We start from the raw sequence: 25,556 nt of genomic DNA, 5'->3' as shown, positions 1-25,556 counted from the left end.
CCACCATGAATTCCCACTATTTAATTTTTGGATGTAAATTTCAAAATTATCCCCTTAATTTTGTTGTCCCGGAGCAAGTCACTGGCTATCCAGAGACAGGCCCCGGGACGGACATGCTCGAAACTCTAGTGGCATGTTAAAATTATTCGCACTCACACTACCATGAATTTGCTGCATCGGACATAAGGCTGGTAGGTACAGGGTTCGCAGCCCGGTACCGGCTCCCTCCTAGAGCGAGTTTTAACGACTCAATGGGTAGGTATAAAACCACTACACCCTCTTAACTCTCACTAACCACTAACCCACTGTCATGGACAGACAACCCAGATAGCTGAGGTTTGTGCTATGGACAGCGTGCTTAAACCTTAATTGGAGATCCATTGCTACTAATGGGGAGAAATTGTAGCAAGTTTCCTCTGAAGATGTGTCAGAATTATAAAATGTTTGACATCCAATTGTCATTGATTATTAAATAAGTGTGCTCCAGTCGTGTCTTTAAACAAAACAAAATTTAACCATTGTTGAAGGACGTTTAAAGATAAATTCTCAAATTTGAAAGTGTCATGTTTCAGTTGCTAATCTATTTGAATATTCAAATTGTTTCTTTGAGAATTTTCAGTGAAAAATATAAATTGCATATGTCTTTATTGCATATCCATTAAACTAGTTTCTTTGTTTATTTTGTTTCACGACAACACGAGCACACGGATTAATCAGTCATCGGTTATGTGGATGTCAAACATTTGGTAACTCTGACAGTCTGAAGGTAGTACTATACCAAATAACTTCCGGCTGGGTCAAAGTTCGAAGTGCACCCAACTTTTGATAGAGAAGTGAACACCACAAGTCCTGTGATTGGTTATAAATGTGAGTGTGTTGGTTGTAAAAAAAAAATAGTTTCATCTGGGTAAAATAAATGTGCAATTGTATTTCATCTAGTACCAATGTGTCAAGTAGCCTTGTGCTTGAAACATGTATGGGGTACCTGTAAAAAAAAGTACTAAAATTTTGTGCGAAACTAGGGTAGTCATAGACGCTACCCGTTATCTCAGAAACGAGCAGCTTGACCCCCATTTTTTTCTGATTCACTTTAAGTGTGAGGGGTGGTAGTATTTATATCCGTGGCGTTTATGTCGGTTGATACGTTGCAGGTAGGAGTTTTAGCCACATATGTTACTATTGTCGTCTATGGGATTTGATTTGGTAGTATACACCCTGAAGAGGAAATCTGCTACATTGTTTCATTAGTAGCAAGGGATCTTTTATATGCACTTTCTTAAAGACAGGGAAGCACGTACCCCAGCCGTGACCAATTGTGGTGCACTGGTTGTAATGAGAAAAACAACCAATCAGTTGAATGGATCCACCAAGGTGGTTCGACCCTGCGACGCAATCACCTAAGGCGAGCACTCAACCGACTGAGATAAATCCCATTCCTCCATTAAAATATACTGAACAGCATTGAAAACGCACCACCGGTTGATGATAACAAATGTGAATGGGGCGTATATCAGCATTAAAAATATCAATGACGACGAATAACTTACAGAAACGATTGCCTGAACACTCCATGAAACACAACACCAAAACACAACATATTGCATGCATAGCATGAAAAACGTAAATTGAATCTGCAAATCATGCTGCTTGAGGCTATAAAAGATGGTCTCTGAAAAGCCACATTCATTTATGAAGTAGTCTTTGAGGGAATGTCAAACAAGTGATGGCAAGGTTGACAGCTGAGGAACGTGAACGTGCCTTAGGTATGCTTCAAGTCGGCATTTCAACTAGAATCATATCACAGCGGTTTGGATGCCACCATTCAACAATCACTAGACTCCACAGGAATACCAGTAGACAGGAACCACCAGGGACCGTCCACGTCCAGGCCAGCGACGTGTTACGACACCACGACAAGATCGCCATATTGTTCGCCTCCATATTCGTGATCGAACGGTGCCAACTATCAGGACTGCACCAACTGTTCAAGGTCGACGAGGGGTTATCAGCGCAGACACTGTGACTCGCCGTCTTCGCCCTGCTGGGCTGCGTGTTCAACGACCATATGTTGGACCTATCCTGACTGATCAACATCGAAATGAGCGCCGACGTTTGGCTAGAAGGTATCGTCAATGGAGATTACAACGTTGCCATGGTGTGCTATTCTCTGACGAATCCCGTTTCCATTTAAGGAATGCTGATGGTCGGTTGCGTGTGTGTGGCGTAGGCGTAGAAAACTTTACCATAATGACTGCCTTGTCCAGACGGATCGATGGGGTGGAAGGAGTGTCATGGTGCGAGGCGGGATCAGTTATCATCACCGAACAGCCGTGGCAGAATGAATGCCATTTACTACCGGGATAACGTCTTGCAAAATCACGTCATTCCCTTCTTTCATCAGCATCGGGATATACACACATTTCAGCAAGACAACGCCGGAGGCACACAGCACGTGTTACAACACAGTATCTAGCGAACAATAATGTCCCTTTGCTTGAATGGCCAATACTGTCCCCTGATTTATCGCCAATAGAGCATCTTTGGGATTACCTTGGTCAAAGCATCTCACGTCGTTCACCAATGAATAACCTTAGAGAACTGGAAAACGCACTACAGCATGAGTGGAATGCTATCCCCCAGAACACTATTCGCAGACTTATCAGATCAATGAGAAGACGTTGCATGGCTTGTGTTGCTTACAGATGGTGGTCATACGCGCTATTGACTTTTCATTGTGACCCCACGTGTCTTTCATACGTAGATGAAATAAAACTAATAAATGGTTGTGCATCCTTTTTTGTTTGTTGTCATTATCAATCATCCATCTATTGCTGTTCACACACACACACACACACACACACACACACACACACACACACACACACACACACACAAAAACACAACACAAAACATATTCTTTTCGAAATCCAAACATTTCTTGGTAGTGCGTTTTCAATGCTATTCAGTAAAGTAGCCAGTTGTTTGTCAATATAAAAATGCAATTCAATTTCAAACTGTGACATCACTTGGTATCCTGTCCATAACCCTTGATGGGTTCATTGATCTCAGTGGTAGGGTGCTGGCCTGAGGTTCAACCAGTCAACTAATCTATTTCAACCAGTGCCCCACAATTGGTACATCAAAGGCCAAGGTATGTATTGTTTTGTTTATGCATAATGCATTTGAAATATTCCTTGCGGTTTTATTCGTAGATATGGCAGCAGTGAAATTCTTCACTCTTTATCTGAGAAAGGATATAGCCCAGTGGTGAAACACTCACCCGATGCACAATCGGTCCAGGTTCAATCCCCGTCGGTGGACCCATTGGGCCATTTCTCCTTCCTCTCTCTCTAGCCAGTGTCAACGACTGGTATATCAAAGGCTGTGTTATGTGCTATCCTGTCTGTGGGAAATAGAAAAATGTAATGGGTTTCCTCTCTAAGAATGGTCAACATCCAATAGATGATGAGTAATAAATCAATGTGCTTTAGTGGTGTCGTTAAAAGAAATAATAAAAAATCCTTAAATGTCTACTTCCAGTCGGTGGTCCACAACTGGTGTAACAAAAGGCTGTGGTATGTACTATTCTGTTAATGCTGCTAATTAAAAACAAAACAATGGCAGCTAGAGGTTTCCTCTCATTATCTGTGTGGTCCTCGACCAAGTCTGAAGTCATATAACAGTAACGTAGTAATGCAAATATGAATTAACGTTGTTATCCAGATTTAAGACATTTTTGTTCAATTCAAGCAAAAATCAGCTTGCCTCCACCCACCCTGATCATAGACTGTGATTCTATGATACACAATCAGCTAATAAAACAAGCTTTATGTAAAGTATACAAGAAGCATTTGGTAAAACAGGAGCGTCGGAAGCAATTAAAACTTGGTACGGCCATGAAAGCAATGTATATGATGAGCAAAAAAGGTTTCTGGCCCAAAAAGTGGTACCGCCATGGTCGTACTGGCTGTACCACTTCCAACGCCCCTGTAAAATATATAACAAGCATCGGGTAAGATGGTAAAAAAACCGTTTAATTGTATACAAGCATTGGCTGATGATACACAAATTAATACATGGTGATATACAAGTGTTTGGTAGAGGTTACATCGAAAGTCTATGATGACATACACTGTAGTGCAGGTCTCTAAAAATAGTTCGAACAATCATTCCATCTGTATATCGCTTGTACAAGTCTAATTTTGCATAACTTTTTTTTTTTGTGTGTGTATTAAACTCATGATTTACTAGTACTATAGATTGCACCATATTTAAGGCAACAAATGTTGAACACAAAAATACGTATGCCAAAACTAATTTGTGCCCAAATTAAGTAAAAACTTGCAGACCTCAAAATGTTTATACTTCAAAACCACTGAAATGTTAAACTTTAATAAAATTATAATACTTTGGAAAGCATTTCTGAATATCCACAATTATTCAACAGTTGTTAATAACATTACTGTTAAAAAGACGTCACTGTGCTCAGAAGAAATGACAAAAAACCCAAATCTATTGCCCCCAAATTAGTGAGATCTAAAGCCCCGTTTACACCCAGGGTTCGACAAATCCACTAAGCCGTTGGTCCCGGCTAGTGGATTTTTGCTCTGGGGTAGTGAATTACTGAATTACTATAATATACTCTTCAAAAAAAGTAGGGGAACCTAAAATATTAATATCAACTATTAGACCACAGACATCCTAATAACGAACATTCAGGTCTGTTTACCAACACACCGAAAGACATTCCATAATTTGCACATGCATCACGCAGTTGCCCCGTACACGTGTGTGAGGTGTCACTCTCGATTTTGACAATTTCCAGGAAGGTCCATTAATCACTGTTTAACATTATTTCTGTCAATCTTTTTCATTCTATTGATCATACAGTTGTTACTGTTTTGTTTTTAGTCATTTTTATTCTTTGAACTTTCAAATTTGACTTCTGACCCCAATCGTCCTTCAAGATATTTGGTTGTCATAAAACCTACTGTAATACTGAACTACCGGTTGTAATGTTTGCCCAATTAATTCACTATTATCATATAACCATTCCACACAGCTAATATACTGTACAATTTTGGCCATTGTAAATTCTTATTAGAGTTTCCCTACTTTTTTTTGAAGAGTATACATAGGGCACTAGCCAAAGCTTGTGAGGACTAGTAACTTTCTCAAACATTTGTTGAACACTGACATGGTTGTTGTAAATGTATGTTACACAAAATAAAATGGGTTATTTGAAAAATGTTTCCACGATTTTCAGTTTTCAGAGGTGTTCATAAAGACTAAGTGCTGTACCTTCAAGTAATACTATTGCTATATAACAATATTAATAATAAAGCTATTGGCAAAGAAACTTTCTGAGTTTGTTGATACCATAAAATGTTTCCTACTTATAAAGCCTCTTGAATTACTAAAATTACACACATATATATATATATATATATATATATATTGGTTCAGAATATTCGTGTCCTTGTATTCAATGCGTTTCTGATCAGATATAATTCTTGTTGTAGCATCAAATTCATTACATCAGAAGCATATTTTTTACAATATGCTTTATGACATACGCACGTTTCATTGATGCACTACAATGCTTAAACTGATGCACCACAGAACTTCTGTAACAGAAATTTTGGAAGATAGCTTTGAAAATTTTAAAGGTAAATAGTCCACAACATTTGTTTTTCTTACACACCTGTTGGTGAGAAGATCATTGATTATTTGTTTTATAACCCATACTGTTAACACATATACATATGATGACCAGGTCACCAATGCCAAACCATCCAATGAAAAAAAGCACAATCAATCACTGACATATAAGTTAACTTGAAACTGACTGGTCTATGATGCATAAATTAACTACAAGTGCTCAATATGTTTTATTTGAAAAAGGCATTTTAAAATTATTATAAAACTGGGTTTTTTTTAGTAGATGTAAGAAATAGAATACTACATTCTATTTATCTTACCGGTTTAAAAATGTATATCCGACTCGCTTTCACTTGTTAAATAGGTTTTAAATGGTATCTACCGGCCACTCATGTACTATTCTCTTTGTGTAGTATGTATGGTTTAAACACCTGGTCTCCTGGTAAGATGTGAAAAATTTGGCTTATGGAATGCCAAACAAGTTTGTAAGTAATTATGTACTCTGAATTGAGTTTTCCACTCGGTGTCGTCAATGTGGAATGTTTGCTGGCAGTTTAATTAAGGTGGGGGAGGGCCGTGCAGGGTGGGGGGGGAGGGTAGGGGGAGCAGTATATAGTAAAAGTGTAAACACACAACAAAAACCTAAACATTCGAGATGACAGTATGTGATTTCAACCCAGTTTTAATATTTCCCAACTTGGAAACATTACATAGTCTGTAACAAACGTCATATATACTCGTATATAAGATTGCCAAAGACTAGTTAATTATGATCTCATCATTCGGTTTTATTTACGTGATTATAGCACATATTGTCCAGGCACTCATTTCAGCTATCTTCTTGGTCTGGTAGATAACAGATTATTATACAAGCTTTTGTCTTGTGCTGATTTTACGAAACGAGTGTCGGCATTCTTGTATTGCTCGAACGAGAGTGATGTTAATACATGAATCCTGACACAAGTTTCATAAAATCAGTACGACTCACAGGCAAGTGTTATAATTTTTTTATTATTCATATTATTACTGTTGTTTTTTTTTTTATGAATAAAAAGGGCCGTCTCAAAATGTTTCAAACGCAACTACAAAGAGACGATGAAATGACAATATATTTCACATGCACAGTCTAAACTAGTACTGGGGACTGTTATGATGTTACTTCCCAAAATTATGTCATTAATAGAGATTATTATACAAGCTTGTGTGTCGTACTACTGATTTTACGAAACTAGTGTCAGGACTTTTGCTCTCGCTCAGACAATACATGAATCCTGACACAAGTTTCGTAAAATCAGTATGATTCACACGCGAGTGTAATAATTTTATTATTATTCATATTCATTTTTTTTTTTTTTATGAATAACAAAATGTTTCAACCACAACTAGAAAGAGACAACAAAATTACATCATATTTCACATGCACAGTCTGAGCTAGTCTTGTGGAAGAATAATGTTACGACGTCGCTTCCCACAATTACGTCATTACACTTGTTATTACTTGTGTGCTTCGTATGATTATTATTAAACTCGGTTATGTTGAACCATATGGATAATAAAACAAAACTATTCCTATTGTAAACAGTATTTGTGACAGTTTCCATTCACTAATTTATGCATAGCGACTGGGTTATGACGTTGCTTCCCAAACTTACGTCATAACACTTGTTATTTCATGTGTGCTTTGTATGGCTTTTATTACCTAGGTTATGTTGAACCATGTCGATAATAAAGTTGGTCAGTTATTTAGTTGCCTTACAATGGAGACAACATTTCAAAATATTTCTTTACCATATCCCAATGATTTCTACCTAGGTAACCGATTATACAAAACAAATTTCTAATGAAATTTAAGTTTTTAACTTTTAATTTGAGAAAGTGTAAGAGAGAGTTCACATGACTGGCAGTTTGTATGAATTTAAAGTTGGGTAACTGACATTTGAATGGAAGGACAGTTCATGTAAAACAGGGCTAGCTCTGGGTGACGAGACATTTTCACCAAATTATCTCAAAAATGTAAAACCTAATGTTATTTTTAAAACAAAATATCAGTCATTACATAATTATTTTCCATGCCAAGGAAGGAAATGTTTTATTTAACGATGTACTCAACACATTTTATTTACGGTTATATGGCGTTGGAATTTATTTATTTTTGTCGCCAAATTAAAATAAAATTCGCCAGTTGTTAAATTCGCCAACTGTTCTTAAAAATGCGTGACAGGCGAATTTTGCAAGCGGCACAGCTAGCTCTGGTAAAGTATTACGTCTCCACACTGAGCCATCAACAATTACTCTGGGCTGGAACCAGTACTGAGATTCGAACCCCACACTTCCCAACCTTATCTGTGATGGCTTAATAATAGCACCACCAAAGTTTTCAAAGCTAGAGCAGGGTTCACCCTGCCCACTGCCAAATTAGCCTCCAAACTGTTAATTTTTATACAAAATGGCTACAACATTCAGTAGTTAGCTAATAAAACTTTGTATAAATTAGCTTTTTTTTCAATCATGTTCAATGAAATACTTCACATATCAAAAAAACATTGACTAACAGTAAATTCATTCCATTGTGAATCGTGCTACGGTACTGTTGAATGATTAAAGGCAAACATGAATATACAAAGAAAATCAGTTGAAAGCTAAAACACAATATTCATCAAGTTATGAGCTTTCTCAAACCACCATATGTTGAATCTTGATGTTCACCAAATTAATGAGCTTTCTTGAATGATTACATTCTAAAGTACGACTGTAATAAATAGTTTTACCACCATAGACTGAATAAATGACATAAACATGATTACAGTTATTCTCCACAACATGCATGTTATCCTTCCCTTGATATTACAAGCAGTTTTTAAAAAAATCCTATTGCTTCATGTGCCTATGACAACATCTGACTCCATTAGTTGTCTCCCTTGAATTTCATGTACGACCGTCTTCCATGAATGCATGATAGAAGATAATCGCAAGAGAATATAAAATTACAACAAAAAACAATTAAAATATTCTATCTTCTTTCCCCTGCACATTTATGATTACGTCCCTTGACCAACATAACCAATTCCTTTGCCGGACTACTCCGATTATCACATAACATGCATGTATAATTATCTCCCTTTTTCACCGCATAATCTCAAAATATTACAATAAACAATAAACATGTCCAATAATTTACATTGAATAAACAGTCCTCGAATTACATTATTACCTCCCCAGACACTTGTGATTACCTCCCTTGAAACATGTTATTATTACCTCCCTTGAAACGTTATGATTATCTCCCCTGACACTTATGATTATCTCCCTATCTCCCCTGACACTTATGATTATCTCCCCTGACACTTATGATTATCTCCCTATCTCCCCTGACACTTATGATTATCTCCCCTGACCAACAGAATAATAATGCCAAACTAATGTCCATTTCTGACCTGCTGTTACGGTCTGACAAACATTTTAAGCAGTAAAGAGTGACGGAACTTTGCAAATCATTCTGCAAATGTATTTGTACTTCATATGCGATTTCAAACGAGCTGCCAGGAAACTTGGTCCTTTCATGGGTAAAATTGATGATAAAAGGTTCTAAATGACTTGCGGTCGCCAGCAGCTTCGTGTAGTCATAGCAACCGCGTCTCTGATTTTTGGCATTCTGATGAAATACCTCAAAACCTTATCTGGCTTCCTGATTTTAAAAACATTAATAAAACTGCATCAAGTGTTTTTAAAAAAATTAAAAAAAATTGTTTAGTCGTCATCGTCACTATCGCCCTGATTTATTGCGCTCTGTCGGATAGCAATGTTCATAACGTCTTTGATCTCTTTCTTAGGTGGAGCCTCCAACTCCGTCTTAACAGCACCAGCTTGTGACAACATCCACTCCAGTTCTGAAAACAGAAACAAATATTACCAAAATGAAAAAATAATGACTTCGATTATATACAGTCAAATCAATTAAATGTAGTCTGGCCTTGACCGTAACTGTTTTTAGTGGTAGCCCACAGGGAAACCGGGTTGTAAAATCTGGTATTCCTCAGTAAACATTTATAGCCCATAATTGTAATAATTTTTTTTTTTTTTTTTTTAATTAAAACATTTAGTTTTAGGGTGTTTTTGTTTTAAATCATGAGCAGTATATTGTGAAATATACACGTATGAAAACTACATTTATAGCAATTTAGTAGCCCGGCGGATTACAGGGTTTAGACATTTGGTAGCCCTAGCGATAAACTGGTAGCCAAAACAGCCCGGACTACCACTAAGGTCAAACCCTGGTAGTCAAATTCAATTTTAGAAGCTGGATGCACGAAAGATGGGGACAATGTATTGCACTTCTAAAGTTAAAATATGGAGCTGCAATCGCACCCCTTCAAAATAAAAGTCCTGTATGCATTTTACATCCCTTATGACTGTCTCTGCATATGGTTATTATATTTCTGACGGTGAAGAGGAAAATAAACAGGTGCTCCAGACGTGACATTAAACGAAACAAGATTTATCTTTAATGACAAGCATATAAAAAATTGTGGTATGTGCCGTCTTGTCTGTGGGAGAATGCATGTAACAAAAAATCCCTTGCTGCTGAGGGAAAAATGTAGCAGGTTTCCTCTGAAGATTAATGAAAAAAATGTAGTGGGTTTCATCTTTAAGATCATATGTCAGAATTAGCTAATGTTTGACATCCAATAGCATATGATTAATAAATCAATGTGCACAAGTGGTGTCGTAAACAAAAATAACTTTATTGATGATATTTGATAATTGTAGTCTTCACAGTCCTCATGGAAAATTAGATGCACATGGGGTCTTTTATATGCACTTTCCATGACAACACAGCACTTACCATGGCCTTTGATAAACCAGTTGTGGGGAACTGGTTGGGTTAAGAACCCCCCCCCCCCACCACCAAAAAAAGTGATTGAATATGCCAACTTTTTTTTAACAACATTGGTTGTGTCAGGGGAAAAAACCCAAACAGCAAATGGATAGGCCAAGGTTTGTTTTGTTTAACAACACCACTAGAGATACTGATTTATTAATAATTGGCTACTCAAACATTTGGTACTTTTAACATATAATCTTAAAGATGAAACCCACCAAAGCAGCTCGGTCGAGCACTGTACTAAGCTAGGGATCCCCCCACCAAAAGAGGGAAATAACACAACACTCACCATCCTGTTTTATGTTTGTTCCACCAAACACAAGAGGTCCAACAAACTGCTTTTTGAGGTCAGACTCGTAGTAGATAAATATTGTTGGTAGATTTTTGTCGGGGTAGTTCGGTATGCATACTGTGGAGACACTTTTGAGGAACTTTGTAGCTGGGAATTTTCTTGCTAGGATCGAGAGGTATTGGTTCAGTAATGTACACAGTGGAATGCTGTAAAAGAAAAAAGAAATAATAATAATATAAGAATATAAACAAATAAATTCAATGTTGAACTGTGCATTTGTCTGTCCATCAATCTGATCCATCCATTCACCCAAGACCCACCAACAGACCCACCAAACTGTCCATACACTCATCTATATATTCATCCATTCATGCATCCATCCGTCTATCCATCAATCAATCCATCAATCCATTGAACTGTTTGTTTATCCATCCATACATCTATTCACACAAACCAACCAAACCTTCCATGCATATATTTGTGCATCCTTGCATTCTTCCATCCCTGTCTACACTGACCCTTGTTTATAGATGTGAATGATGACCCACACCCCGCCTCGTTCACCCATCCATCCAAAAATGCCCACCCACCCATACATCGACACTGACCCTTGTTTATAGATGTGGATGAGGACCCACAACTATCCATCCATCCATCCACCCACCCATCCACCCGTCTATACTGACCCTTGTTTATAGATGTGGATGAGGACCCACACCTATCCATCCACCAGTCTATACTGACCCTTGTTTATAGATGTGGATGAGGACCCACACCTATCCATCCATCCACCCACCCACCCCTGTCTATATTGACCCTTGTTTATAGATGTGGATGACGATCCCACACCTATCCATCCATCCATCTACCCATCCATCCACCCACCCACCCCTGTCTATATTGACCCTTGTTTATAGATGTGGATGACGATCCCACACCTATCCATCCACCCATCCATCTATATTGACCATCCATCCATGTGGATGAGGACCCACACCCTGTCTATATTGACCCTTGTTTATAGATGTGGATGACGATCCCCACCTATCCATCCACCCATCCATCTATATTGACCCTTGTTTATAGATGTGGATGAGGACCCACACCCCGCCTAGTTCACCTGTGTCATCCATCCATCCATCCACTCATACTGACCATCCATCTAGATGTGGATGAGGACCCACACCTATCCATCCATCCATCTACCCATCCATCCATCCACCCGTCTATACTGACCCTTGTTTATAGATGTGGATGAGGACCCACACCTATCCATCCATCCATCTATCCATCCACCCGTCTATACTGACCCTTGTTTATAGATGTGGATGACGATCCCACACCTATCCATCCACCCATCCACCCGTCTATACTGACCCTTGTTTATAGATGTAGATGACGATCCCACACCTATCCATCCACCCATCCTTCCATCCACCCACCCATTCACCCGTCTATACTGACCCTTGTTTATAGATGTGGATGAGGATCCCACACCTATCCATCCATCCATCCACCCACCCATCCACCCGTCTATACTGACCCTTGTTTATATATGTGGATGAGGACCCACACCTATATCCATCCACCCATCCATCCATCCACCCACCCACCCCTGTCTATATTGACCCTTGTTTATAGATGTGGATGAGGATCCCACACCTATCCATCCACCCATCCATCCATCCACCCACCCATCTATACTGACCCTTGTTTATAGATGTGGATGAGGACCCACATCCCGCCTAGTTCACCTGTGTCATCCATCCACTCATCTGTCCATCCATCTAAAAATGGCCACACACCCATACATCGACATCTATACTGACCCTTGTTTATAGATGTGGATGAGGACCCACACCNGTTATCCATCCATCCACTCATCTGTCCATCATCACCACACCCATACATCGTCTATACTGACCCTTGTTTATAGATGTGGATGACGGCTATCCATCCATCCAACCCATGTTCCTGCCTTGTTTATAGATTTGACGGCCCACAAACCGGTTCCTGCCTTATTTACCGGTGTCACCCATCTATCAACCAACCCATCCATCCACCCACCCACCGACCCACCCCTGTCTATATTGACCCTTGTTTATAGATGTGGATGATGGCACACAAACCGGTTCCTGCCTTATTTACCGGTGTCACCCATCTATCAACCAACCCATCCATCCACCCATCCACCCACCCACCCACCCCTGTCTATATTGACCCTTGTTTATAGATGTGGATGACGGCCCACAAACCGGTTCCTGCCTTATTTACCGGTGTCACCCATCTATCCACCCATCCATCCATCCATGTCTATACTGACCCTTGTTTATAGATGTGGATGACAACCCACACCCCTCTCCCTGCCTCGTTCACCTGTGTCACCCATCCATCCATCCATCCATGTCTATACTGACCCTTGTTTATAGATGTGGATGACGACCCACACCCCGCTCCCCGCCTCGTTCACCTGTGTCACCCAGTCTGCTTTAGAGATTTCCACCACGCTGCCATAGTTCGCCTTCCTCTGAGCTTCGTGTAGCTCCTCTATCCTCTTACGTCTGAAAGCAAACATCACACGCATACAGTCTGTGAACACTCTGATCAGTATTGCGTCTTTAATTGCTACACAAGTTTCAGGAAGGAAGGAAATGTTTTATTTAACGATGCACTTAAAGGAATGCTAAAGCAAGGCTTTTGGACTGGTATGCATATTCAACGATACATAATGCACATTACTGCTTAATATAAACAAGTATAATCATATAGTTAATTAATAAAACGGTTAAATGTGACGGCTATTATATATAACGGGCGCAGCCATTTTGTACCATCCCAGTGAATACGCCCTCTGGCGAGCTGATGGTTACGTAACACCTAACGTGTCACGTCAAGAATTAGTCTTCGAACTGAAGAACCAAAACATACCTGATTTTTGCGGATGCATCGCAATGTTCTGTAGTAATATCAATCCCAGTAACAGCAACATGTATATGTGGTTTATTTTTCAATACAAAATAAACCACCATTGTCAAAGTGTTGAAATAACTGTATTATATTTTGTATATAAATTAACCCACATACTGAAATAATAGTCGGAGTGTTTTCTTAATTAACTGGGTTTTTTTTTTCCGTGGCCTGTAACTGTGGTTCTTGATTGGCAGGTGTATATTTAGACGGTCCCCAGACACTGTGTCTAGACACACTAAAAAGACGTGCCTCTTTTATTAAGATCACAGGGTATTGTGTGATAACCTCAAATCGTAATAGACTTTACCAGCCGTTTTGCTTTATTACTGTAAGTAATTCTGTAAAACCCTTAATTAAGTAGACTTTTCCATCTAAAATCACAAAACTGACCAATTATGTAGTCCCAAAGAAAAGAAAATTATCACTTGGGTATCATGAGTGGTTGTTTTTGCTTTTGCTCGAACGTATCCTACCAATAGGCCTAATAATATGCATTTTTTCTTTGGATTTTTTAAAAGAAAAAAATACTATAACTCCATTTCGTTATACTGATGCAAACTAAAATATATTTAGTTAAATAGTTTATTATACTATCCAGTCATTTATGTTGTTTTACAAGTCAGGTTGATGAAAGCGAAGCGCCTTGTCGTAGATTAGAGCTTTTGTTTACACTGTGCATAATAGAGAAGTTGGACCTGAGCTGACGTCACTTCGCCCCAAGCTATACCACCGGATATCACAGAAACAAAACAAAATGGCTGCCCCCAGTTAGCAGGAATAATCATGTTTTTTTATTAATTCTAAAATTACGCGTTTTTCATTTGTTAAAGTGTAAGTGTGTGTTGGTGGTCCGGGTATGCATCTTTCCAACACATAAGGCTCTTGTTGGAGTTTTGTCTACATTTTATTTTTGGTTATATGGCATCAGACATATGGTTAAGGACCACACAGATATTGAGTGAGGAAATCCGCCTGTCACCACTTCATGGGCTACACTTTTCGATTAGCAGCAAGGGATCTTTTATATGCACCATCCTACAGACAGGATAGTGCGTACCACGGCCTTTGTTACACAGTTGTGGAGCACTAGCTGGAATGAGAAATAGCCCAATGGATCCACCGATGGGGATCGATCCTAGAACAAGTTTTAGAGACAATACAATTAATAATGTTGAATAGTTAAAAGCTATATTATTACCCATATGGTTAAAAATATCTTGGTACATATCAAAGTGATACATCCCACTAGAACGCCAAGTGAGACGTAAACTTTGACAACATCACACGATCATGTCATGGACTGGTGCACTACAACCTCACAGGAATGCCAACCAAACGTGTTGAGTGATATAAATTAATATATATAAATTTCGTATCATGTTTATGTCCCTCGTGAAATTATTTTCATTGTCACTTGCTAAAGCTTTGACAACTGAACATTATTTTACTCGGGACATACTTCACTACCCCTCAGACCCAGTTAAATTAAGCCAGGTTGGTTCTGTGCTTAAGAATATTTAGTGCTGGTGCAATGCAATGGCTGAATTTTTCCTTTAAAAAGGGAGATAACTCTCTCAAACTCTGACCTGTATTCCTCGAATAACCTCTCCTCTTCTTCATCAACGCTGTCTTCATTTTCATCTAATTCCTGAAGTGTCATCTCGTCAAGACTTCGACCTGAAGTAGATTATTACTTAATTATTAGAGCTGGGCGGTATACCATTTGGTATTGGTATCATGTCAATACCAATTTACCATACCGAACAAATTTCAAAATAGCAAACTTTTGGTATTAAAAAATGTTTCCCACCATTTAGTAAAGCACTAACAATATATCTAACGAACGCAAAATAGGTTGGATATAAATCAGACGAGTTCTAGAAGTTTTATAAAATCCACTAGCCATGGGATCAGTGATTTAAAATATTTACTAGCCATGATTAAAAATTCACTAGCCTTACTTTACTTTAAGTTAATACAATTTGACTAAATACTAGTAATAATCAAATGTGACACCAAAAGAGAGAGATAAAACTTAAAAACACTAACATTTGGGGGTTGGGGGCAGGATATTCACATTTACAAAATAGACTTAACTGCAAAATTTGTTGTTGTTTTTTCACTAGCCGTCGGGCATGGCGATATTAGTTATTTACTAGCCCAACATTGGATATCACTAGCCATGTGAGTGGGGATACCATAATCTAGAAGCCCTGCTCAGGCATACATTTAAAGTCGAGTCTACTGATAATACTGCTTGATATTGATATTGGCAATGTTTTAACATTTGTCACACTCCTCTTCGAGCACATTGTTTTATTAAAGGGACATACCCTAGGTTTTAAACACTAAGGCATATTGAAATCATACTTTACTTTAGTGTTTTTGGTCTTCTTGGTGTTTTTAACATCACAAAATGCATTTATCATATTTTTAAAAACGCATTTCACCATTTCAAAGTCATAGACTCGTGTTTCACTCAATTACAACTTTATCCAAATGTGTCACAGATTTGTAGATTAAATAAAGTTAGTGTTAATTTTCACGGGTTGAAACTAGGGTCTGTCCCTTTAATCATCAGCTAGTGCCATATTGAAGAGGGGACCGCCTGCACTTCGTGTGAAACTAGGGTCTGTCCCTTTAATCATCAGCTAGTGCCATATTGAAGAGGGGGCCGCCTGCACTTCGTGTGAAACTAGGGTCTGTCCCTTTAATCATCAGCTAGTGCCATATTGAAGAGGGGACCGCCTGCACTTCGTGTGAAACTAGGGTCTGTCCCTTTAATCATCAGCTAGTGCCATATTGAAGAGGGGACCGCCTGCACTTCGTGTGTGAAACTAGGGTCTGTCCCTTTAATCATCAGCTAGTGCCATATTGAAGAGGGGACCGCCTGCACTTCGTGTGAAACTAGGGTCTGTCCCTTTAATCATCAGCTAGTGCCATATTGAAGAGGGGACCGCCTGCACTTCGCGTGAAACTAGGGTCTGTCCCTTTAATCATCAGCTAGTGCCATATTGAAGAGGGGACCGCCTGCACTTCGCGTGAAACTAGGGTCTGTCCCTTTAATCATCAGCTAGTGCCATATTGAAGAGGGGGCCGCCTGCACTTCGCGTGAAACTAGGGTCTGTCCCTTTAATCATCAGCTAGTGCCATATTGAAGAGGGGGCCGCCTGCACTTCGCGTGAAACTAGGGTCTGTCCCTTTAATCATCAGCTAGTGCCATATTGAAGAGGGGGCCGCCTGCACTTCGTGTGAAACTAGGGTCTGTCCCTTTAATCATCAGCTAGTGCCATATTGAAGAGGGGGCCGCCTGCACTTCGCGTGAAACTAGGGTCTGTCCCTTTAATCATCAGCTAGTGCCATATTGAAGAGGGGACCGCCTGCACTTCGCGTGAAACTAGGGTCTGTCCCTTTAATCATCAGCTAGTGCCATATTGAAGAGGGGACCGCCTGCACTTCGCGTGAAACTAGGGTCTGTCCCTTTAATCATCAGCTAGTGCCATATTGAAGAGGGGGCCGCCTGCACTTCGTGTGAAACAGAGTCCAAAAATTAATTAGTTTGCATAATTTTGTGAGGTAATTTTGGTGCATAATTTGGAACGATGCATCAAAAGTAATTTGGAGCTTTTTGAATTATTTGACTTCGTTGGCCAAGTTTTAGCTCTTGCTGGAACCACTGGTCAGCTTAGAGGGTTTTATGTCCACATTCAGAGCAAGCTGTTGTAGCGCACACCTGTCATGGGCACAGCGCTGGCCTTAGCCAGCTCCTCCGTCTAGGACACGACAGGGTTGGGGTAGGTGGGAGAGGGGACCACCTGCACTGGCAGGTGCAAGAGAGTGCCAGCAGCCTGACCAGAGTTGGTAACAGGTGTGTGTGTGTGTGTGTGTGGGGGGGGGGGGGGGTCAGTGCTATAGAATTTGGAATGTCCTGTAGGATTAATGCCAAAGGAAAAAAGGTACGCAATTTGAATGAAGGAAATTGGGCACATTTTTGAATGGTCCGTCAAATAGGAAAGGGTTTTATCACTAGTAGCAAGGAATCTTTTATATGCACCATCCCACAGACTAGCAGATCTATACATGTACCACAGCCTTTGATTTATATACCAGTCGTGGTGCACTGACTGGGACGGGGGACATAGGCACAGTGGACCCACCGACGTGTACCTTGACTCTTATCCTCAATGGACTGTTCCACCATGTTAACAATGTCCTCCTCATTAACCTCCACCTCCTTAGGGGGGATAACTCCTCTCGCTCGCAGAACATCATTCCACTCTGTGTCCTCATTTGGATCCTGTTAAAAACATACCGCAGTTTTGTTAGTGAAACCATTATCATGTAATAGAAGGGGGTAAAGTAAGACAAAGTGTTAGTTATCAGTCTCCAAATAAAAAAGTAACTCCTTGGCTATCACTAAGCTTAAGAATTTATTTCCTATTATTTTTTCCAAATAATTAGGCTTCAAACATGGATTTGTGCAAAACCGACAAGCGAACTCTTTGCGCACCCGGGTACAAAAGGGAGCTACATGTATGCTGCTACCTAATTTCAATTAGCAAATCTCCCAACACTGGGCATAAAATTTTATTTGTTCATACAAACGATATGTCGTTCGTGTGGTTTTAGTGTTTGCACTAACGATTTTCTCCAGTGGTTCAGATACAAATGAAAAGGTAATCAAATGAGAATCTAAGATGGGCGATTTTCGTAGCTTTTCTCCAAATTCTTATCATAAATACTAAATTATGATTTGGTATGCTGGGACTAACTTGAAAGCTGCCATTTACATTTCAGCACACTACCCTATCGTTCTGTTACAGGGGAGTACTTGTTGGCGCCAAACAATAGTCTGAATGAAATGGGGATTTCCCGGAAGCTTTGAGCTTCCGGGTCTGAACGGAAAAACCGAAGTTCTGCAAATCCTCGATCGATCCAATCGATGCTGCAACTCAGTGTTTCATCATGTTCTAATTTCCACTTCGTTATTTTTAAGTCCCTTATTAAACGTACTATTTTCTTCGCTGTGTATGTCATATTTTAATAAATTGATTTAGCAAGGGTTGTACTGGTTTTCATTAATACACGTTTCAGAATTAATGCATATATTTCAACGTAACCACACAAGTGTCAAAAAGTAAATAAATATAAAGAACTTCATATGTTTTTTTCACTTCCTATTTATTGCACAAGTTTATTGTGCGCAAGAATATTTACCGGCCTCGTGGTATGTTCTTGCTCACAATAAACGTGTGCAATAAATAGGAAGCAAAAATAACGTATGTGAGGTTCGGTATTTATTACATACCTTAAAAAAAAAAAATATATATATACATATCAACAATGTATTTTAAACTGCTGTTCAATGCTCTGTATGTACGTTGCTTATAACTTTACATACATCACCATTCTCGTTTGTATTAACTGCGAAATAGTCGGAAAACCACAATTTTTTTAATGTTTTTTTCACTAACGGTGTCCTTTTTGCATATTTTCGCATTAGGTCCTGACATTTTACAACTCTATAACTAAATGCTGGGCTAAGGTGATGTCATGTTTAATAAATACTCATAAACCGCTTTAATTTCCAAACCGCGTATCGTTTTCCGCACGTAGCGAAATGATCAAAGAGAACATGTGACTATGTTACTAAATGTTATTGACACTTCTAATGACGAGCGGTTATAGTTTTTGCACGAACGATCCGTCGTTCGAGTCGATATTGGTTCTGCATAACCGACAGACGAACAACAAAATCGTTCGTGCCAAATTTTATGCCCTGCAATGTACATAGAGGTTATTACCCTCGTGTTTTGCGAGCCTCTGGCGAGCATAATACATTATTTTTATTCCTAATATATGATATTGACGATACCAAAATACACGAGGGTAATAATCTCTTTATCATATAATCTCAAGCTTAATACAACGTGTTTTTGTAAACTGTACACGCAACTTTAATTCCAGTCCGCCATTACTAGATATTCAAATGACGTAAGAATATGTGGCGTGGTGTATTTTTGAATGGAAACAAACTAGGGCTTAACATGTTTTTGTTTTCTGAACGCTGAACAGCTTTCAGTGTCAAATTGCCATTGAAATGTTTTTATGCATACATCAATTATGGTGTCACACAAGTACGTTTGCTTAAATGTCTATAAACCTAGTGCCGTGACCTCGATTAATTTACATCTAATTTGCAAAGTTATCAAATTCTTAGTATGTGATCTTAAAAATATCACATACTTTGATTGCACTGAAAATGTAAGATATTATATGATAAATACATGTAACATGTCCATACATCCAGTTATTTTATATTTTCAGTATGCATTCATCTACAAGTGACATTTTGTTCAATATTATGTCGCGATTCGCTATGCAAGTTTCAGAGACCACTACACAATTTTAAAACATAACACAGATGTTGCTAATCAATTTTCAGTGTTTCAAGTGGTGGTGGTGGTGGGGGGGGGGGGGGGGGGGGGGGGGGGGGCACAAGCATATTTTATTTTTTATTTATAACAGTATATATATTATAATTAGCAAAAAAGCTGTAAATGTTTGAGCCTCAAGTGGTGGTGGGGGCTGTACTTATTTCAAACAACAGTATTCATAATTCAGTAATCCTGATGATACATTAAGTAGCCTGATAGACAGTGGAACGAAATTGATGATCAGTCTATTTTCTTGCAAATATTGGAATTCGCAGCTCCATCGAAGGATCGATCTACAGAATTAACAAGTCGTCCACAAACACAAAGGAATAGCACACAAATAATATATATCATACATTAAATTTCAAAAAACCACAGCGTGGGCTGCTTTTGTAAACTAAACAAAACATACAAGTACGACTGGTTTTCGGTCACCGACTACCAAGAATCAAAGCATCATTTTTCACTCCTCCTTCCCTTTAATTAATCACCAATTCCCTTTGGCGTTAATATTATACGTTTCATGACCATTTTTTGTTATAATGCGACCGGGTTGTTTTATTGTTCTTACCTGCATTGTTACTGGTTCGGCGTGTGCAGCAGTTTAAACAGATGTTGAGAACTTAAGTACACACACGGTGACACTACTCAACAAATACGGCGATTCCCTAATAGCCTCGATCTGAAAAACCTGTGACATCACGAGGAAAACCCATTCGCTGCCTTATTTGGAACTAGATTATTGATAGGACCATCATAAAAAAATAAAAAACATCATAATTGAAAACGGACAATAATAAAACCGCGGTCCTCTTTCAACATTATTATAGGGCATAGGCATTATTTTGTCTAAGACTTAGTTTCAACTTTGAACACATGCATTTAATTTTTATTTTTTATTTTTTAAATAGTTAAAAAAAATTATTGGCCCAGGAATGTCGATAATGTCAGGGATGCACTGTACTAATAATGAGAGATATTAAAGGGACATTCCTGAGTTTGCTGCAATTTGTAAGATGTTATCGACTAACAGAGACGTTTTAAAGGCATATTGTCACAGACCACTAACCTATTTAATGGTCTAACAAAGTATTACCTGAACAAACATAATTTGATTTGTCCCAAAATGCACTTTATTCAACCATCTTCATAACCACCATACTCCATTTATTAATGATATTTTGTAAAAAATAATTGAATTATGGCAAAGGTCCATAATTCAAAAACTAAAATTGCCGAGAGGGTTGATATGGATTTCACTCCATCATGGTTCAGTTAAGGTGATGCAATAGCTAGATTTGGTTTCCAACAATTAATGTAATTTCTAGTTATTATCCATTTTAAGAGAAATAAGGTCCTTAAATCCGTGACAGTATGCCTTTAACGATTGTAATTACATATCAAATATAGTTTTCTGCATAGAATATTAGTGGCTGTATATTAAACGTGTTTCCGATCCAATCTAATTAAAATTAGCTCCACTATTAGTGGAGCTAATTTTAATTAGATTGGTTTCCGATCGTACTAGATTAAATTTCATTTATTTCCTAAAATATTTGTTTTTCGTACGTACGAAATTATTTGAAGACAAAATCCAGTTTGGGCTTTTTACAAATATTAAGACGACCAGAAACACATTGAATATACAGACACTGATATTCTAAACAAGAAAATATATTTAATATGTATATTTTATTGTAGAAATATTTTATTAGTCGAAAACATTTTACAATGCAGCAAAATCAGGAATGTCCCTTTAATGCTCGTACTGCTGATGCAAACACAGTTCTTAAAGACTATATACCGCATGATACAGATGACTTCCTACCCCTTCCTGAAGGATATACTCCAGATTTTATATAAAAAAAACGAAACTCACAAGACACGTCTATTAACTCACATGGCAGACATCTCATAAACTTATGCACAACAAGCCTCCACCTCTGAATGGGAGAAGTCCTGGTGACTATTTAGGTAAATTAACATGCTTTAATGCACAAGGAACAAGCGCTGTTGACTATGTCATCTGTGAAGAAAAGGGACGTTGCGATATTATAAGTTTAAATGTTAAGGCTATGTCTCCCCATTCCATCCACTGCCCAATTATCTGTGATTATGAAATGCAAACAAATGCCAATACTAACAGAAGAGACGATATTGCATCCAATGCAACACAAACATAAAATCAATGATGACAACAGTACAATGTATCAACAAGAACTTTTATCACCTGACTCGCTTAGCAAAATACAAAACTTTATGGATACTGAAATATCTGTCCATAACATTAACCAAGCTGTTGGCTCATTAAATGATATCGTGCTTACTGCAGCGTGTAGAATGTCGCCAACAAAATTAATCATTCTAAAAGGACCCAAAAGAAAACCCATAAAATCACAACTTCTAGACTCCAAACACAATTCAGGGACCTAGCTAGGCAACTAAAACCAGATCCATTTAATGCTAACCTGCGAACAAGATTAATGAGTACAAAGAAAAAAATACATAAAGCCAACAAACAGGTAGAGAGGGACCTAAAAGAAAAATTATATAACAAAATGGAGGACATACAAAATAATAACCCAAAAGAATACTGGTCTATTATTAACAACATTATTAACAAAAACAAAGATGACATCGATCTCCCTAACGAACTTGTAAAACGTATGACAAATCACTTCCAATCCTTAAACAATGACACCAATTCTCACACGGATGAAAAACCACAATTACTCAAAGAAGAACTTCGTAAACGGGAAAATGAACAAAAAATATTCCCTGACCTTGACGGCCATATTACAACCCAAGAAGTCTTACTAGCTATTACATGCCTAAAAAATAACAATTCTTGCGGGCTTGATCTAATATCTAATGAAATGATAAAATTTGGAAAATCAGTATTACTTTCTTCTCTTGTTAAATTGTTTATTGCGGGGTACAAAACTGGCATATTTCCAAACTATTGGACTAAAGGATGCAAAATGGACCCGACAAATTACCGAGGAATAACTATAACAAGCTGTCTAGGAAAACGTTTCTCCACGATAGTGAATAACCCATTCAAAATCAAATTTTATGATCATACTAAAAGGGAAAAGCCCCACAACTACTAAACTCTACCTAGATAACAGTACAATTTCTCAAACAAATGCATACACGTATTTGGGTTGCACTATAAACTCAGCTGGAAACTTTACTGAAACTAAAACTGTACTCAGTTATAAGGGATCAAAAGCACTCTTCAGATTACACCAAGCTTTCTCGGGTGTCAATCCACCCCCACATATATATAATCAACTGTTTGATACACTAATTAAACCTATTCTACTCTATAACTCGGAAGTATGAGGCACGGAACTGCATGACAAACTAAAGAAACACAACCAACACAAATTCTTTGACATATTAGAGTCTGAACCCTTTGAAAAGTTACATATAAAATTCTGTAAAATTAATCTTCAAGTCCCACGAAACAGTTTTAACATTGCCTGCAGGAGTGAACTGGGGCGCTACCCACTTATAAATAACATACATACAAATATTTGTAAATATTTTATGTACCTAGAAAATGTAGAAGAATCAAGATCTATATTATATGATGCAGTATCCTGTAGCAAAGAGCTACAAACAAAACACAATATAGGCTGGCATACTTATTTACAAGATATGCTTGATAGTAACAACATTGACAAAAGTCTGTTAACTAACGCTAAAATTCACCCAAAACCACTCTAGCTACGTAAACAAAATCCTTGATGACAGATATTAGGAACAATTTAAAATTAAGCTACAGAACTCTGAAAAGCTGCAAATATTTAAACGTATTATAAAAACAAATATGAAATGGCAAATTACTTGAAATATATTTTTAAAAACACACCGATTTTAGACAAGCTCTCACAAAACGACGTTTATGTGCTCACAGACTGGAAATAGAGATAGGACGTTATAGGAATATCCATAGACATGACCGTATATGCCGGCTGTGCCAAAAAGAACCAGAAGATGAGATTAAGTTTTTGACTCGGTGTCCAATAAATATGCATTTAAGAAAAATACTATATTATAAAGTCGGTCAAATATGTTCTGAGTTCACATTTCTGTCTGAACTGGAAAAATGTGTTTTCCTTCTTGACAGCCCAGAACAAGTAACTCCCAACTGTTGGCCAATTCTGTTATGAAATGTTCAACCATAGTCAAAATGAACTTACCAGACCCTCTACTACAACATCAACTTGAATAAACACAGATACACACTGCACACATTTACAACTATTACACGTATATAATCATTGTCATCATTACTATTACTATGTGTCTGATCTTACCATTTTATATCCTAGTTACGTATGTTGTCCAATGTATACCATGCCATGTTTATATGATTCATATATAAATAAATGATTTGATTTGATTTGAATCAATATCTTACAAATAATGTTGAACATAAATAATATTAATTACGTATGTGATAGATATATATATATATATATATATATATATATATATATATATATATATATAGAGAGAGAGAGAGAGAGAGAGAGAGAGAGAGAGAGAGAGATATGAAGTAAAACAGGACAGTAAACCTTCAAGTTGAATGTCAGTGGAAAAGATCTACCCCAGGAGAACACCCTAACTTATCTCAGAATGAATGAATGAATGTTTGACACCCCAGCACAAAAATACATATCGGCTATTATCTCGGAGTCAAGCTAGACAAACGGTTAACGTGGAACAGAAAGGAGGTTGAGAACAGAGCCACAAGAAAAGTCTCTCTCATGAAAAAGTTGGCAGGCACCAAATCGGGGGAAAAACAGCAAGATACTACAACAAGTGTACACAGGGACTGTCAGACCTGTTATGGGATACGGATCATCAGCCTGGGCAACCGCTGCAAAGACAAACACCAACAGACTGACCGCCTTATAACAGGTGGCATGAAAACCACTCCAGTCAGCTAGTGCACTGGAACAAACAACAGGACTGCTGCCACAAGACACACGATGTGAGGAGAAAATCTTAATCACGGCCGGGAAACTAAAGAGGCTTCCATCTCACCCAGCACATCAACAATTCCAAGAACAAACACCCCCCCCCCCCCTCAAAAAAAGAAAAAGAAGAAGAATCCCCCCCCCCCCCCCTAACAACAACAAAAAAACACAAAAACCTTAAAACGAAGAAGCATAAACCATCTTGCCAGACAGCTTGGACACATATACTTTGATATCCTTGATAGATGCAGAGGATTGGACAACATCATCAAAAGACATAACCATCGTATGGAATGTACCAGGAATCACCTGGAAGAGAA

The 25,556-nt window shown here is 38.1% G+C and overlaps 1 protein-coding gene across 1 annotated transcript; it reads right to left on the bottom strand.

Moving 5' to 3' along the window:
* Window positions 1-6,310: 6,310 nt before the first annotated feature.
* LOC121377064 (phosducin-like protein 3) lies at window positions 6,311-20,905 on the bottom strand. The gene is made up of 6 exons (XM_041504923.1): window positions 20,814-20,905; window positions 17,973-18,102; window positions 15,392-15,482; window positions 13,253-13,396; window positions 10,833-11,041; window positions 6,311-9,548 (listed from the first exon to the last, which is right to left on the bottom strand). Exons 1-6 carry the CDS (start codon window positions 20,817-20,819, stop codon window positions 9,409-9,411), a joined length of 720 nt encoding a protein of 239 aa, XP_041360857.1. The 5' UTR covers window positions 20,820-20,905; the 3' UTR covers window positions 6,311-9,408.
* Between the last annotated feature and the right edge of the window lie 4,651 nt (window positions 20,906-25,556).

The sequence above is a fragment of the Gigantopelta aegis genome, chromosome 7 (genome assembly GCF_016097555.1).
Source record: "Gigantopelta aegis isolate Gae_Host chromosome 7, Gae_host_genome, whole genome shotgun sequence".
Taxonomy (NCBI): Eukaryota; Metazoa; Mollusca; class Gastropoda; order Neomphalida; family Peltospiridae; genus Gigantopelta; species Gigantopelta aegis.
This window is presented reverse-complemented; position numbering and strand designations above follow the sequence as displayed.